The sequence below is a fragment of the Helianthus annuus genome, chromosome 7 (assembly GCF_002127325.2).
Source record: "Helianthus annuus cultivar XRQ/B chromosome 7, HanXRQr2.0-SUNRISE, whole genome shotgun sequence".
NCBI classification, from domain to species: Eukaryota; Viridiplantae; Streptophyta; class Magnoliopsida; order Asterales; family Asteraceae; genus Helianthus; species Helianthus annuus.
In genome coordinates, this window is record NC_035439.2 from 4144979 (window position 1) to 4163067 (window position 18089).

An 18089-nucleotide genomic window follows, 5' to 3' on the forward strand; every position below is an offset into this window, starting at 1 on the left:
TAGAAGTAGTAGATTATCCAATACATCTATCATATGTGGCCTAGTGGTAGGGAGTCTTGGGTTCTCCAATAAAGAACCCACTTGTCACTTTGTTGGATTAGACACTGATAGATAGAGTCTAGCCTCCTTGCGGAGGTGTCAGGCTATATCCTGAGTTCACCCGGGTTTTCGTCCTGCCGTGTGTTATGTCAGAAAGTTCTACTCTTGTGATGACACAACAACTATCAAGTGGCAGCCATCAGTTGGTTTTCCGGGGGAATGCCTAAGTCAAACTTTAAAGCTAGCGTAGACCCGGTTAAGACAACATAGTCTGTCAAAGTGAGACAACGAGACTTTTCAATTTAAGAAGTGCGATAATATAATACAAGAAAGTTGAGGTTCATATATATATATATATATATATATATATATATAGATTATCCAATATCCAATGAATTATTAATTGATATAAAATTGATATAATAATATTTATACATTAGAAAATACTAGAAAATATTAACATATGAATCATGTGATCGGTCCTATTATTTACAACCCAATAAACCGTCTCACTTCCCCTACCCAAACACCACAACATGAATCTTTCCTCCTCCGTATGCAACCACCGCTCTCTTCCGTCACCACCGGTAAAATCAGTTACAAACTCAACCGTTCCCACACTTCACAACACCTCAATCAATTCAAATCTCACAAGCAAAACCTCTGCATGCGATAATATTCTGAGATCGCGGCGTTCAGTCCGCTACACTTCCATGATTACAGCTTCATACGGAGGAGATAGAGCGGAGAACGACGGCGTTTTGGAGCCTTCTCCGGCGGAGAAGCTGCGGAAGCTACTAGATTCTCCTGGAGTTCATCAAGGACCTGCTTGTTTCAATGCTCTCAGCGCGAAGCTTGTTGAGAGAGCTGGATTTCAGTTCTGCTTCACCACTGGTACTGTTTGACTAATTGATTGTTCGTATGAGTTTTTTTTTAGGTTTAGGTTTTGTTTTCAGGTGTGAATTTTAAGTTAGGTGAGAATAGGCTTTTAAGAAGGTTGTTGTGCTTGTTACATGTGAATGTGTGAGCTTATTAGTGAAAGAGTGAGAGAGATAACCTGATGCTACCTGCTATTGATTTCATTGTTGGAAGGTGATCAGTGAATGGTTAATTTTGACTTTTGTGGTCAAACTTATACAGTTACTAGTACTGTTTGATGAATTGTTTGCAGTTTTGATTGCTTGTATGAGTTTTTTTCTAGGTTTAGGTTTTGTTTTTAGGTGTGAAGTTTAAGTTAGGTGAGAATAGGTTTTGAAGAAGATTGTTGTGTTTGTTGCATGTGAATATGTGAGTGTATTAGTTAGAGTGACAGAGATAATTTGATGTGAACTGCTATTGATTTTAGTGTTTGAAGGTGATTAGTGAATGGTTGACTTTGACTTTTGTGGTCAAACTTGTAAAGTTTTACAGTTATTGAAACAGAATGGTACTTTATTGGATAATGTGAGTATGTCTATCTCAAACTTGTCACCAAATCATTATATGTTTTGGATGGGTATTTCTATCAAGACACTCTGTCACATCATTCATGTTGTATGGGTTGTATGATAGGGCGAAAATGATCACAACCGCCGTATGACTTTGTCAGTGGTCACATCGTTCATTTTTGTGTTAGTCAAACACATCATACGGTCAGTATGATCTGGCGAACCTCACCTCATTCGGGACCTCATACGACCCATGTGACCAATTTTCTCCTGTCACACGGCCCATATGACCGCTTCTTGCATGCCATTTTGCCCGTATAACACACAAGTCACAAGTGGTGTCTGTATAGTACTATAGTGTGTCGGTGGATTTGGAAAGTCAAATATTTGACCTTGAAAGTCAAAATATTTGATCTTTTTTGGAATGGGTAAGTATGTTTGCTGTTTTGGTCATGCTGCCACTTGCGGATTCAGTGATTCTGTTTTACATAACTTGACTATTTTTTGGCCACATAAAGTAAACTAGATTCGGCTAGTTTCCCCTTGCGGATTCCGTGAATTGTATTTTTATTCTCTAAATAGGCTTTGGAATATCGGCTGCTCGGTTAGGCTTGCCAGACACAGGACTAATTTCTTATGGAGAAATGGTTGACCAAGGTCAACTAATTACCGAAGCTGTGTCCATTCCAGTTATAGGTGATGGGGATAATGGGTATGGAAATGCCATGAATGTGAAAAGAACTGTAAAGGGATATATCAAAGCAGGATTTGCAGGAATAATTCTCGAAGATCAGGTTCATTTCTTAATCTCTGCTTGATAGTAACGAAAAGTATGTTAATGAAAAATTGAAAACGAATACGAGAATACAAAATTGGTAACTAATAAATGTTCAAATGGTAAGGTGTCTCCAAAAGCTTGTGGTCATACACAAGGCAGGAAAGTGTTACCGAGAGAGGAAGCTGTAATGAAGATAAAAGCGGCAGTTGATGCTAGAAAAGAGAGTGGTTCTGATATTGTTATTGTAGCACGAACAGATTCCCGTCAAGCATTGTCGTTAGAAGAGGCACTTTGGAGATCACGAGCTTTTGCTGATGCTGGAGCTGACGTCCTTTTTATCGATGCACTTGCTTCAAAAGAAGAGATGAAAGCGTTCTGTGAAGTCTCTCCTCAAGTTCCTAAAATGGTTAGCAAGTTCTCTTCACCATTAGAAAATAATCAAAATAAAAACATGTTTCTCTTTTGGTTTATTTTGTAATTGGTCAATGTAACACTTTTATATAAAGTTTAACACTGCATACAATTCCAGCATTTTTTTTTGTATAAATTTAATGTCTTTATATTAAGTTTAACATTGCGAATTGCGTATAATTCAAACATTCTTTTGTATAAATTTAATGTTTTTATATATAATATTTCATTTATAATGTCCAATTTAGCATACAAAATGACCCAAAGTTCCAAACGCCACTGATGAAAACTAAGCTGATATTTTATGTAAGAAAACACAAACTGTTTTTAGTGGTATTATTCTTTTTATTTTATCATTATTATTACCATCATCAACATCGTCATCGTTATTATGATTCTTCTATTCATATGTAGGCCAACATGCTTGAAGGTGGGGGAAAAACACCAATACTCACTCCTCTAGAACTTGAGGAAATTGGATATAAAATTATAGCATATCCTCTTTCCTTGATAGGGGTATCTATCCGTGCTATGGAGGTTAGCTTCTTCTTCTTTTTATTTTGTATTGTGAATTTGTGATGAAGAATTGTCATTAAATGTTTCACTTGCATTTTGGTAAAGGTGGAAATTTTGACACATTAGCCTATAAATGGGCCTATTCGGATCGCGATTTAGCTCAAATGGTTCAAATGATAAAATTTAACTATTAACAGAAGCGATCAAATGAGTTGAACATGTCAAAAGTCACCTACAATGTATTTTCAATGCATACATTTTTTTCAGAAATTAAACAATTGATTCTTAATTATCACTCATGGCCTCACGTACGCCACATGTTTTGATATTTTAAAGATTCAAGTATGGCTCTTTCTGAAATGTGTTGGAAAATTTTAAAATAAACAAAATATTGTCCATTTTGGATGAGGCTTAGAATAAGTATTTTTTGAATAATCTATCATTCTTGCACAGTGTCGTGTATACATTTTTGTATCAACAATGATTTTTTATACTAAAAGCTGAATAAAACGGTTTTAAAAGCAAATCACTATCTTTGAATATTTAAACTGCAAAATATAACTTCTACATAGAGTATTTATGAATTTACCATGACATCTGCAGGATGCATTGCAAGCAATCAAGGGAGGGCGTGTGCCTTCTCCTGCAAGCATGCCATCCTTTGAAGAAGTCAAAGAAGTTTTAGGTTTTAACGCATATTATGAAGAAGAAAAGCGTTATGCTACCAAGAGCAGTCAACCTGTGTGGCAAACAGGTCTATGAGCAACCGGTGTTTTTAACAGTATATGTTATATATATATAGGGATCCTAAGAGAAGTCCACCCTATTTGAGAAACTTGAGAAGCATTCTGGACCACACATTTCCCTAAGCTTTTCGTAATATACACATATGTATAGTTTAAAATTCACTATATACATATATGTATATTGTCAAATCTTGAATTATACACACATGTATATAATCACTTTTAAACTATACATATGTGTATATTACGAAAAGCTTAGGGAAAATGTGTGGTCCAGAATGCTTCTCAAGTTTCTCAAGTAGCCTAGTGCTTCTCACACGATCCTAACCCTATATATAGGATAGAAACAAGAGAAAACCCCCCTTGAGTTGTGAGAACTTAGAGAACTCCGACTTCTCGTGCGACTTTTGCCACCATTTTTTGTACACACGTAGATTAAAATGTTGCAAACACAGCTGTAAAAAAAATCGAAGCGGCGTTTTCAGCCTTTTTACGCTGCTGTAAAAAGATGCTGACATCAGCATTTATGCCCACTGTAAGGGTTTTTTACGGGTGGTGTAAATCAACAAAAACTTTTTATTTTTTGGGAAAAGTTGAATTTTTTTTTTCAGGATTTTTGGTAATCTTTTTTAAAAAAATCTTCGTTTTGGCCGAGATCTCTAAGTTCTAACAATTCATAGGAGTTTTCATTTTACCCTAATCCTATATATATATATTGGTTTCTTTGATTTATACTCTTTTCTACCATTAACATGGTGCATGTATTTATCAGGTAGCAGCAACCCGTTCAGTATCCAAAGAAAGGGTCAAGATGATACAGAACAAACAGGTCAAAGCTCAACTGAGCCTATTGTTGAACTGTTGAATCCAGATACATACACTAAGTATGGTGGAGGTGACGCACAAGATCCTTTCTCAGGGATCTGGTCTCGCAAGTTGAGAATCAAAATTATTGGGCGAGATGGCTTTGAAAAACTTGATGTCCGAATTCCAGTATGTCATATTCTTCTTAAAACTACACTAATCAATCTCTGCACAAGTTTTTACCCAATCACCCAACGTTCATGTAATACTTGCCTTTTTGTTATGTACATCAAGGGCTGCAAATGAGCCGAGCAGACCCCCAGCTCGATTAACTTATGAGAGCTCCAGCTCGGCTCTTTGGTAGTTTCTCAAGCTCGAGCTCGGGCTTGGCTCATTTGTTATCTACTAATTAATATATTAAATAAAAATAATATAAATAATAGACTAGTTTAGGCTCCGCGCGAGCCCGATAAGTGAAGCTCGGGCTCGTTTACTAAACAAGCTTATTTTTAGGTTCAGGCTCGGCTCATAAACAAATTTAAATAAACTTGGCTCGGCTCATTTTCTAGACAAATTTAAGTAGGGGGTAAATGTTATTAAATTTAATAAAAACTACTATTACACTAAGGCTCGATAAGGCTTGACGAGCTTCACATGCCAGGCTCAAACTCAGGCTTGATAAATAAATGAGCATTACTTTAGGCTCAAGCTCGGCTCGGGTTCGATATGGCTTGGCTCGTTTCGAGCTTTCTTGAGCTGAGCAGCCCTATGTACATCTATAGGTCAGAAATTTCATTCCATTTACTTATGATTGGGTTGATTCCGGTTGTGTTTGTCTCTAACGGGTCAAACATATATACTTTTGCTAAACGGGAAATGCGTCGAGTGGATCAACAGGTTTAAAGTCACCTTAAATCTATTTTTAAGGCATATAACGTGCTAAATGTTTGAATCAAAGATTTCAGATAGTTATCATAATAATATTGTTTTCATAACCATAATTATTGTGTTATTCATTTATACAAAATGGTAAAAATAGACAAAACTGTCTTTTAGGTCAATGTGACCCGTACTGAATGATGTTTTTTCATTGGGTCGATTTGGGTTGTGTTTGATTTCAAACAGGTTAAATTAAAAATTGCTATAAGGGAACATGTCAAATGGGTCAAATAGTACGAAAATAGCCTAGAAGTGTATTTTTAACGCATACAACATTCCAATTATTTGGATTGCTCTTGTATTCAAAAATTGTTTTTGCAATCACAAATGTTGATTATTTATGAAACTACGTTCTATGATTTTTACCAATTTTGTAGTATGATGAACATGTTAAAAGAGCTAACTCAGGTTTGTTATTTTTAGGCCGGTTTTCTGGATGGAATCACGAATATTGTCCCAGGTATTATATCTCTGAATAACCTTAATACTATTTTAAGTTGTACGTAACCAAATCTTTATACAGAACCTGGCTTTATCACACATTGCTTGTGCCCATTCGACCCATTTACGTTTGGATGGGTCGAACATCTCTTAATGGGTCAAATAAAAAACTCTAGCTCATAATGAAGTTATGAAACATGTTGGAAGTCGCTTTAACGTTATTTTTATGGGTCATCTTATAGTAAACATCTCCTACTTAATCTTACAAAAAAGTGCTTTTGTAGTTTGGTTTTTGGGTTAAACATCTTATAGTATACGAGTTGTCCCTGTGGTTTGCACTTTGTAACGCATTTAGTCACCAACTTTATTTCCAAAAGTATATGAATGGTACCTATGGTTTGCACTTTGTAACGCATTTAGTCCCTGACTTGGACATGCTGAAACCTTTAGATTTATTGGCTGAGACTAAATGGTTACAAAGTGCAAACCACAGGGACCATCCGCGTACTTTTGGAAAGCTAGAGACCAAATCCAAAATTTTGGTAGACCACAAAGATCGTCTATGTACGTTAGTCTTTGTAATATTTACAAAATAATTCTAGTTAAGACAAAAACGTGTTTGAGATCAACCAAACTAACCCGACATACAATGTAACCCGTTTTGGGCGGTGGCCCGACCCTCTCAGTTAATTACCTGTGATGAATAAGAACATAAGTATTCATTGTCATACAGCTTTGGGAGGTGTGAACATCAAGGCACTGCTAGATGATGCTAAATTCGAAGTTGGAGGAAAATTGTTGCTAGATTTTACCGACACAAGGGGCGACAGGATACAAGTCTTTTTGGAATAAAAATATGTTATATTTTCTTTTATTATATTCAGAAAACATCTTTTATCTGCATTATTGCAACATACTGATTAAACAAAATTGCAAGTCTTGTTGCCAATTTCTTCATATCATTTTGCTTTTGGGTAAGCAAGTATGATATACAGAGGCTTCCAGATTTGAATTGAGCAGCCGTTTTAAGACCAATGGCGAAGCTTGAAAATTTCCACCGGGGGTCGGAATTCACTGGACCTAAAAGTTTATACCTAGTTTTTTTTTATAAAACCGGGGGGTCAAAAACGTATATACCTAAAAAATTCTATACGAAACGTACATACATAACACTACTGAGTGAAAAGTTCGGGGGTCGGGGGCGCCCCTCTCGGCCCCTTCAATGCTTCGCCCCTGTTTAAGACGATGATAATACAACGGATAGAACGTGATACAGAGAATCACCACTCGTCTGTTTGTCGGGTGATTTAAAACTGGAATTAGGATACAGTAACACCACCTAATCCAAGTTTAGATTCCAAAGAGCACTTCTCAACCGGCCAAAAATGAAATAGCAATGGAAATAGGTTTAATCTAAGTATATGAAATAATATTTAGAATAACATCAACTGCCTTTTTTTATTCCAGTCGTAGACGTAGACTACATAGCAAAATGAAATCACAACATTACAACACTTGGCTAAATTTCAGGGAAACGACTACTGAACATAAAGAAAACAAAACAGAAGAATTAAAAAAAATTATGAGATCATGTGTCAGTAGTTGGCGTTGAAGTAGTAGCCCATGCACATGCATGGCAGTTTGAGCTGAGCAATTTCAATTTCCAGCAGTGGCGTCGCGGATCCAAGAATTATTTTCTGATGGTGTGAACGAGAGGTTTAATAAAACTTTCAAGGGGTGCGATCAAGATTTTTGCCTAGAAAACACACTGATTTTTTTCAAGGAGTGCGCCCGCCCACCCAACCCATTAACTAGGTCCGCCCCTGCCTTCCAGTTGGATCGAATTAAACCATAAGTATGACCCGCTTTGCTTTGTGTCTTTACTCATTTCCAACGACTCGGAGGGTATATGTAATAGTAAATATATAACTAGATTTATTTGGGTAAAATTTAAACAACTCCACTATTATAATTTACAAGAACAATATCGTGTACATACAAATATACGAATTTAGGTCCAGATGAGACACGGAGATATTAATCCCGCCAAGTTTAGATATGAGAGAAGAGACAAGTAATCACCTTTCTTGTTCATGTATGGTGGCATGTACTATTTGGCAACATCTCGGTGTGGTGTAAAGTGGCTCCTTTCATTACTTTATCGGTTAAGGAGTTACTGGAGTTGTATAACCACGTTGGATTGAAAGGGTCGACTAAGGATATTTTCTATGGGATTGTGATGATAGGGTGTTGGAGTATTTGATGCGCAAGGAATGGAGCTGAATTCTTTAATAATCAAGTTCGAGTGGAAGACATTATTAGCAAAATTAAGTCTATTGGGTTTCTTTGGGTTAAAAGTAGATTTAAAGCTAGGTCAGTCTCTTGGACCGAGTGGTGTAATTTTGTAATTATGTAGTGTGTTCTGTGCTGCCGCCCCGTTTTATGGGTTAGTGTTTTCTAATGAAGTTTTCTTTAAAAAAAAAACTTTCACCCATCAACCTGACCCCAATCCTGCTGCTTCTTTGACTCAATTGGAACATGTAACTATGTATGTTTTTTTAACCTTCCTAAAATCCACCTAATGTCCACTCTATGAGACTTGAACCCACACTGTTTTGAGGGGATAAACACATGATGCCATTAAGACAACATGCCATCAGCTAACTAAACAAGTAATATGCCTAGGCCCAAAATATGAAGAATTGGTGGCCAATCCCTTTTTTTCTTGAATCCATAAGTTACAAGATCCCTTTTTTTCTTGAACGCAATAACGCATCCTCCGCTCCGCTCCGCTCCTATCCTCATCACTCATGACCTCGCAAACAGTGGCGGACCCATGATTTTATTTCAATTGGGGTCCATTTTCGGGTCGGTCCTCGTTCGGGTCGAGTTAAAGTGAGGTTTGAACTAGATTTAAAAAAAAATAAGAAAAATGGACTTATCAAGGATTGAACCCAAGATCTCTTGGTGGAAAAGAGAGAGATTTACCACTACACCAGCTTTCTTTTTATTTCTATGGTGTCCACCTAATTGTATTTATGGGGTCTGAAGGGGTATGGTCCCAAAAAGTCGCGCAAACCTCCGCCCAGGTTGCGCGCGGAACCATACTCCTTATTTCAGAAAACTTATTAATAATATCCACGCGCGACTTACACACGTTGTAATTTGCCCCGCGCGAGGCAAGGCTCACAAGAGGCCCAGATATCAGCACTTAGCATAAAACAATGGGACAAATGAGCATGCTGACCCCGCGCGGGTTAGTTTGTTGTCAAACAAGAGCCACTCAGTAGGGAAGCGCACGGCTACCTACAGTGGTACATAAGGTACAAGTGGCAGTAAAAGGAGCCAATGAGCGTCTAGCAGGCTCTGGTCAATCGTGCGCCACGATCGCCTGACGAGAAGTACACAAGGACGCCTACGTGGCACCAATCAGAGGACGGAGACAACTGTCCCACGATCTCCACTTGTCTGCTGATGACAGAAGGACAACAAGGCCGACAACAATGACACGTGGCTCCAATCAAGGTGCGCCAGCACCGACGAGCGTCTAGAAGCCACTAAGCGGTCGACACCAGTGAGACAAAGAGCATATCCGTTTTGTTGTCCGCTTCTGGCCCAAGGCCCATCAGCCCATAACCCCTTACACCTCTCCGGCTATAAATAGAGACCTCATTCCACAGGTTAAACATTCTATTCCCTCTGCTCTCACACTTTACACTTAATTACTCTCAAAGCAGTCGCTTATTCTCACGCCGGAGCCTGGTTAAGAGGGAAACCCCCACATTCCCCTCTTAACGAGTAACGGTGTTCTGTTTTGCAGGATTGATTACCAAGTCGGAGCTCAAATATCCTTAAGAAGATTAACCATCATGAAAGGAACATAAACCAATCTAATTAGCCCCCTAATTAGATCCCTGTTTCTTCAGGGTCCATACACAATTTAATATACCGAGTCTACTATTTTTTTTTAAAAAGATTGGGGTCCGGGGACCCCGGTAGCACCAATGTGGGTCCGCCCCTGCTTGCAAACTACAACCAACGTGAATTGCAATCGGGGATGAAATTAGGAGTAATCAATCGCCGCCAATGGCTAATGTCTCAATTGATGTTTTCTTTATACCAATTCAAAAGGTTCTGACTTTGTTATTTCACTTAAGGATTCCAAAAACGTTGAATCGACCCTAAAGGGTCTGAACCCCCAAATTGGTTGGTCCGAACAACTCACCCAACTTGTTCGGTTTGTCTTGTCTAAAACCGTAACTAAGTAACTAACGGTCTAACCTAGAATATTTCTTAAAACTGAATGACGAGACTGTAAAGACCCATCTACATAAATTTCAAAAAGGATTCCTAGAATAAAAGGAGACAATGTTGAGGGCTTTTTCTTTCGAAAGGTGTGAATTATTCGCGAATATCGAAAGATTTAGCATACGTTGTTTTAACCAACCCTCGCACAAAGTTGAGGGCTTGAGTCTTGACACATACCAAAAACAAGATTCCCCTTGGTATCTTAGCGGGAAAAAGGACAAACATACAGCTGCTTCATCTTCACCACCCGACATCTCTCCCACAACAGATCTAATTATCATCTCAATCTCACACACATCACCACACCATCACCTTCACACACTAAAAATGCCCAAAGCCTCACCCTCACCCTCACCACCACAACCACTACCCAAAACCCATCTCAAAAACCCACTAACCACCCTCTTTCTCATCACAGTCCTCTGCTCAACCTTCTACACTCTAAGCTCATACAGATCCACCATCACCCCACCCCCAAAACCCAAACCCAAACCCAAACCTAAACCCACAACCAAAACCCACTTCAATTCCCCAAACCCCATCACCAATTTCACATCTTTAACCCACCAAACCACTCCCCCACCACCCATCTTCAAAACCCACCATAAAAATCACACCTTTAACCCATTACAACAATACCCACCTAAAAAGTTCCAATCTTGCCCCTCAAATTTCACCCATTACTGCCCCTGTCAAGACCCTTTAAGAGAAAGATTCTTTAAAATTACAAAAATGTTGCATAGAGAACGCCACTGCCCCACCGGAGAATCTGAGATTCTCCGGTGTCTGGTGCCGGTTCCCTTGGGGTACAAGAAGCCGTTTGTGTGGCCGAAAAGTAGATCAGAAGCTTGGTTTAGTAATGTGCCGTTTAAGGTGTTGACTGAGTCAAAGAAGCAGCAGAATTGGGTCAGATTGGTGGGTGATCGGTTGGTGTTTCCAGGTGGTGGGACTAGTTTTCAGAAGGGTGTTAAGGGTTATGTTGATGTGTTGAAGAAGATGGTGCCATTAGAATCTGGGGTGATTAGGACAGTGGTTGATACAGGGTGTGGGGTAAGTGAGATTTTTTTGATTATGATTGTTACTTTTGTTTTATTGATTACTATAATAATTATTAGTGTTTTTAAGTGGGCCCTAATGATTTTTCAATTGATTAGTAATTTATTATGAGACTAGTGGATTGTCTTGTGATGCATCATGTGTGGGAAATTCAGTTTCGGTCGGTATTTGTTTGTTATATCAATATGTGGTTGGTGTAGTTTATGATATTAAATTTGAATACAACTTTGTTTTCAATAAAATTTATATCGGAATTCAAATGTGTATTCAACTCTTTTTTTTATTATGAGTTAGTTATGACTGCTGCTTTTGTTTTATCAGTTGTTCATAATGTAAAACAAGGTTTCCAAGGCCGAGTACTTCCGAGTAGTCGCTAAGGTTGCCGAGACGACTTTCTTCGACTTCGCCTAATTACTCGGAGTCGGTCAAACACGGTCAACCTTGGCCAGAATTGGATCTAGTAGGTCAACTCGGGCCTAGTTTGACTTAAATAATAATAAAACATAATTTCTATGCCTATCATATTAAAGAATGAATATCATTTTCACGTATTTTGTTATAAATATTAGTAAATTTATGTTATTTGACATATATTTAATCTCCAAAAAGTAATTTCTTTGTAATTTTACATGTCCGAGTACTCCCCGAGTACTCTCCGCCTAGACCGAGTACTCTCAACTCCCCGGTCTACCAACTAGGGAGCACCTAGCGACTTTTGCAACTATGGTTCATATCAGTGTTTTTTAAACTTTTAAGTGGGCCCAAGTGGCAAATGATCTTTCAATTGATTAGTAATTTAATATGGGTCAAGTGGGTGGTAAATCAGTTTGGGTAGTGGGTCAAAACAATTAAACAAATGGGTCTGATTTCACTCAAACACTTGTTATCAGGATGCTCATGGCCCGATTGGGCCGGTTTTGATGAAAATTTTGGGTCGAATCAGTAACTACGGTTTTGGGAAAATACAAACCAAACCGGACGGTTTTGACTTTGGAGGTTTTAGACAAAAAAAAAAAAAAAAAAACTTTAAAAATGCATAATTTTGTATTATATATTAATAATATGAAGTATTGTTTGTAAGATATATACTTAACTTTATATTCCTTAATTTTTTAAAAAATGAATAATAAATGTTAAACGGACGGTTTGGTTTACACGGCTGGTTCCAAGGGAGTACATGCACTAATCGGCCTTTGTCTTAATTGTTGAGTGTTATGTGCCTTATGTCCAAGGCTTGATGCAAAACTACTATCGAGCCGGGGGGTCTCATTGGAAGCAGCCTCTCTATTCCTACGGGGTAGAGGTAGGTTGTCTACATCTTACCCTCCTCAGACCCTATCTTAGCTGTGCTATTGGTGGGATTTACTGAGTATGATAATGATGACATAAATGGTTGTTATCCAACAATACTATTATAAAATTTTATGTTTCTTTGATGATCTAAATTAGAAGGTTTTACATAACAAGAAGATATATATATATATAACTATCATCTGTTGGTTAATATTATGGTTTAAACATGGAAGGTTGCAAGCTTTGGAGATGCTTTAATGGATTATAACATCATAACAATGTCTATAGCTCCAAGAGACATACATGAAGCTCAAGTGCAATTTGCTCTAGAAAGAGGTCTTCCTGCAATGCTTGGTGTTCTTGGCACCTATAGACTACCATACCCTTCAAGATCATTCGACATGGCTCATTGCTCGCGTTGCCTTGTGCCATGGACCCAATACGGTATTATTGATTAAAAATTTTATGACCTTTTTTTCATTTTTTATCTTCTAACGCATGCATGCTATATGAACTAAGTTGGTAAAAACTAAAAACTTATGCAATTAATATCGCCGAATCGGTGATATATCGATTATCCGTCCTCTGGTGAGATATTAGTGCAAAATATCGGTACCGATATTATCGGCAATATTGACCGACATTTCACAGATTTTCTCGATATCAGTACCTTTCTTAGTTCTACCGTTCGTCTTTCTTCTTATTGCTGCTATTCGTGTTTTAAGTCTTAATTGTTAGTGTTAAATGGTAGTGTTTTAAGTCTTAATCAGTTCCTACTTGCTACAATTATTAGTGTTTTGCAAGTTGCAAAAGATTATGGTAGGAGAGTATACTGAATTGTTAGTGTAAAATTGCTATATATATAAATTCAGCATGATATTCCACCGCGATTACCGATTTCTCAAATATCGGTACTTGACCGATATCTGATTTTTTTACCGCATTAACTGCTTAGCGGGTCAAAATTAGTGACTTTTGTAAAGCGTCGGACGGTCTGAGTTTGGTTGCTTCATTACCTATTTTCTCTAAAAGGTATACTTTTGTTGCTTATAATTAACCTGTCAAAATTAGTGACTTTTGTAAAGCGTCGGACGGTCTGCATTATTTCAGTAATACACTTTGGTTGGCTTTCAACTGTTCGATATTTCTGATTCTACCTTGAGAGATTAAACGTAACTCAAATCAACTCATTCGTCAAAGTTGTCAACCATATGACATTCTGTGTGTTAGATGGGTTATATATCTAATGGGAATTGATGATTTTGTGTGCTAGATGGGTTGTATCTAATGGAAATTGACCGGATTTTGCGGCCCGGTGGTTATTGGGTGCTGTCCGGCCCACCTATTAATTGGAGAAACAAATACACAGCCTCAGATGGAACCACCATAGATCCTAAAAAAGAACTGACCCGTTTAGAGGATCTTGCTAGACGGTTGTGTTGGAGAAAACTTAAAGGAAAAGGCCCGATTGCCGTGTGGCAGAAACCTAACAATCATATCGAATGCAACAAAAGAAATTCAAAATTTCACAAATTTTGCGACAAAAATGATGATCCTGATGACGGCTGGTATAAAACAATGGATGCATGCATCACTCGTTTACCGCAAGTAGATCATATGCAAGATGTCTCGGGGGGTGTTCTTGAAAACTGGCCGAAAAGGTTGAATACCGTCCCACCTAGAATCGGGTTGATTCCTGGTTTAACGAGTCAAGATTTTGTTGATGATAATCTGATGTGGCGAAAGAGAGTTTCGACATACGCAGGCGTGCTAAAATCGTTATCGAGTGGCGGGTATAGAAATGTTATGGATATGAATGCAGGGTTAGGTGGGTTTGCAGCTTCACTTTCAAAGTATCCGGTTTGGGTCATGAACGTTGTTCCTCATGATGCAGAGTATAACACCCTTGGTGTTATCTATGAACGCGGTTTGATCGGAACGTACATGAACTGGTTCGTTATCTTTTTATTTTTTATTTTTTTTTATTTTTTTTTTAATGGGGTGGTTGGCTTTTGAGTAAATCGGCTATTGTGTTGTTGGTTACAGGTGTGAACCGTTTTCGACATATCCTAGATCATATGACTTGATACATGCCGACAATGTTTTCAGTATGTACATGAACAAGTAAGCCATTTAGTTCTATTACTATTTTCTGAATGTAGTCTGTTCTGTTCGGTTTTGGCTAAGGTAACGAGTTTTTTTGGTTAAACGTTCTCATGGTTTAATAAAAACATACAACGGTAAACATAATATTTGAAAATTTATTATTATTACTGAATTAATATATTTATTAAATGAGTAAAATGCCATTTTCGTCCCTGAAGTTTGGCTATTTTTGCGACTTTCGTCCAAAGGTTTGTATTTCCGCATCTGCATCCAAAAGGTTTGAAATCTTGCCATTATCATCCAACTTGTTAACTCCATCCATTTTTAACAAGTCAAGGGTAATTTTGTCTTTTTACACATTTTTGTGATGACTAAAGAGTTTGGGTGGGGAGAAAGTCAACAGAGGTGGATCTTTATATCTTATAGTGTTTTTTATTTTTCAAAAATGTCTAAAAAGGCGGAAATGCCCCTCATTTAACTGAGAAAAATAGATGGAGTTAACGAGTTGGATGAAAATGACAAAATTTCAAACCTTTTGGATCTAGATGCGGAAAAACAAACATTTGTACGAAAGTCGCAAAAGTGACCAAACCTCAGGGTCAAAAAGGGCATATAACTCTTATTTATTCATCATATTAGAGTAAACTTTCGTTTTGCTCCCTGTGGTTTGGTCACTTTAACGGTTTTGCTCCAAACCTTTAAAAATAGCCATTTTACTCCCTGATGTTTTGGTTTTTTTGCCAGTTTGCTCCCCGCATCTAACTCCATCCAAATTGTTTGTTTTTCCATTTTGCTCCCCACAGGGAGCAAACTGGCAACAAAACCAAAACATCAGGGAGTAAAATGGCTATTTTTAAAGGTTTGGGGCAAAACCGTTAAAGCGACCAAACCATAGGGAGCAAAACGGAAGTTTACTCTTCATATTATATACACTAAGGTTTTTTTTTTTTTTTTTTTTTGAGAAAAAGCGTTATGCGTCAACCCAATCTGACCCGTTCTAATTCAAATCAAAGATATACCTGCTGAGTGTTATGGTAATAAAAGATGGATGAGACATAGACCCTACAACTAATTCAGGTCATTTGTTTTATTTTGATAACAGGTGTGACATTGTGGACATATTCATTGAGATGTACAGGATTATTCGGCCTAAGGGGACGATAATTATAGCAGATCATGTAGACATTATCGTAAAGATAAAAAGCCATACAGATCAAATGAGTTGGCATGCTCGATTATTAGATACCGAAGCGGGCCCGTTTGGCCCGCGAAAATTGCTTTTTCTTGATATTTAAAGCCATGAAGATATATATTTAGCAGCAGATTATGTAATGCATGGTGAAATAGCTAGTAAATTGTAGATGTGCCAATTCTGCCCAATTTATTTATTAATGACTTATGAGTTATGAGTGGGTTGATATGGGTTAGTTTTATCTGTAACTATGTCAATTGAATAAAATAAAAAAATACTTTAATGAAACAAGTCAAATAATAACCAAAGTCTATATTTAAAGTATACAATCTATTAAATTTGCCTTATTAGAAAATGGATTATTCTTGTAATAATCATACTTAGTGTGATATATTAATTAAAAAAGGAAGCTCCGGTGAACTTCTTGACTGATCCATTAGAAGGGAGATCTACGCTACGACCCGCTGACATTCTTGTTTTTGGATGAGAAGGAGGGAAACACGCGTGTGTCGATTTGACAGGTGTGTCCCCCCTCGTTGGGCTAAGGGACCACGGGTTTGTGGCGGGACAAGCGATAACCAAGGCAGAGGCTGGCAAAGTAGCTAAACATGAAAAAGCTTGCATCGAGAATCAGCACGTGTTCGTCCCGTTCGCTTTCGATACATTTGGCGCTCTCGCCCCTGACGCGGTGCGGTTCCTAAAGCGGGTTCAACAGGTGGTAAGCAGTAGCACCGCACATGTTAAGGGGCAGAATTTTGTGTTTAGCAGGGTAGGGTTTGCTATTCAGAAACGGGTAGCAGCGCAGCTTGTTGCTCGTCTACCTGTCATTAGTTTGTAATCGTATTGAGTTTGTTTATAATATTACAGATCGTACCTTAAAAAAAATTAATAATTAAAAACTTACTTTATTTCATATGAACCCAACCTACAAATATATGTTGGACATTTGAGAAAGCAAGTTCTCACATAAAAGGATTCTTCTTCTATGCCTTTAATAACCTTAGCTTGTAAGCTATGCATATGCTTATCATACAATTTTCTAAATAAGGTTTAAAATTAATATGTTATACACCAAACCAAATTAAGCATGCCTTTATTAAAACGTTAACATACTCAACATTTATGTACTAGATCTTGAAAAATATTTTCATACCAAGATAGGCATATAAGCTTCTAATATGTTTATTCATTGCCCAATGATTGTTAACCAATAAGTATAATTTTAGAGTTCACAACTCTTTTATTAACCCTCATATTATATTCTTATTGACATTTAGAAATATGATATTCCGATAATAACACAATTTTAGACCTCACAAAAACATATTAATAAAGTTTGTTGATGTAATTTAGAAACATGTATGTATGCTATTGTGACTTGGCGATTGTATGAATGAATGCTGATTATATTTTGCTAAATTTATTTTTGTTAGATGATGATAAATAAATATTAGTAACATAACCATGATACAAAAAAATACTGACCTTTTGTTTAAATTAGTATAAAGTTTCCATTAGTATTGTGATTGGATACATGAATGATGATCAAGCACACATGGTTGCTTGCTTAGCGATATTACAGAAGTTGCAAAAAATGTTTTTATAAAGTTTAAACTATAAAAAAAAAATCTTTAGTTTCAACTTTCAATTGAATATATGAGGACAACTCCATCGGTTTTAAATAGCATCTTTTAAAATTTAAACAATACTTAATAATGTGTTTATACCTTTTAACCCTTTTTCAGGTATGATGTGAATTTCTTACACGACACGAATCTACCACACAATTATTAGGTTTAGGATTTGCCTAAATGGGGTTGGGTTGTTTTTTGGTCGAACATGCGAATACATTTTGCTAGCGAGCCAGTTTGGATTCGTGGATTATCCGCTTATTCTTATATATATTTTTTAAATATATGTTTTTGTGTCATAACAAGTGACATGTTACTTTATACTGAAATTTTAAAATAAAAAAATAAATGTAAAGTTTAATAGTTTAAATATAATTATTTTACATGCATTTATACCTTTTG

At 37.0% G+C, this 18089-nt stretch overlaps 2 protein-coding genes across 2 annotated transcripts; both read left to right on the plus strand.

Annotated features, from left to right (window-relative positions):
* Window positions 1–523: 523 nt before the first annotated feature.
* LOC110867649 (2,3-dimethylmalate lyase) lies at window positions 524–7136 on the plus strand. Its single transcript, XM_022116658.2, has 8 exons — window positions 524–933; window positions 2049–2260; window positions 2369–2650; window positions 3070–3192; window positions 3775–3925; window positions 4690–4910; window positions 6084–6120; window positions 6835–7136. Exons 1-8 carry the CDS (start codon window positions 576–578, stop codon window positions 6951–6953), a joined length of 1503 nt encoding a protein of 500 aa, XP_021972350.1. The 5' UTR covers window positions 524–575; the 3' UTR covers window positions 6954–7136.
* A 3466-nt stretch (window positions 7137–10602) lies between these two features.
* On the plus strand, window positions 10603–16270 carry LOC110867648 (probable methyltransferase PMT19). The gene is made up of 5 exons (XM_022116657.2): window positions 10603–11459; window positions 12992–13202; window positions 14032–14710; window positions 14805–14882; window positions 15967–16270. The coding sequence occupies exons 1-5, from the start codon at window positions 10737–10739 to the stop codon at window positions 16157–16159; spliced, it is 1884 nt and encodes a 627-aa protein (XP_021972349.1). The 5' UTR covers window positions 10603–10736; the 3' UTR covers window positions 16160–16270.
* The last annotated feature ends 1819 nt before the right edge of the window (window positions 16271–18089 follow it).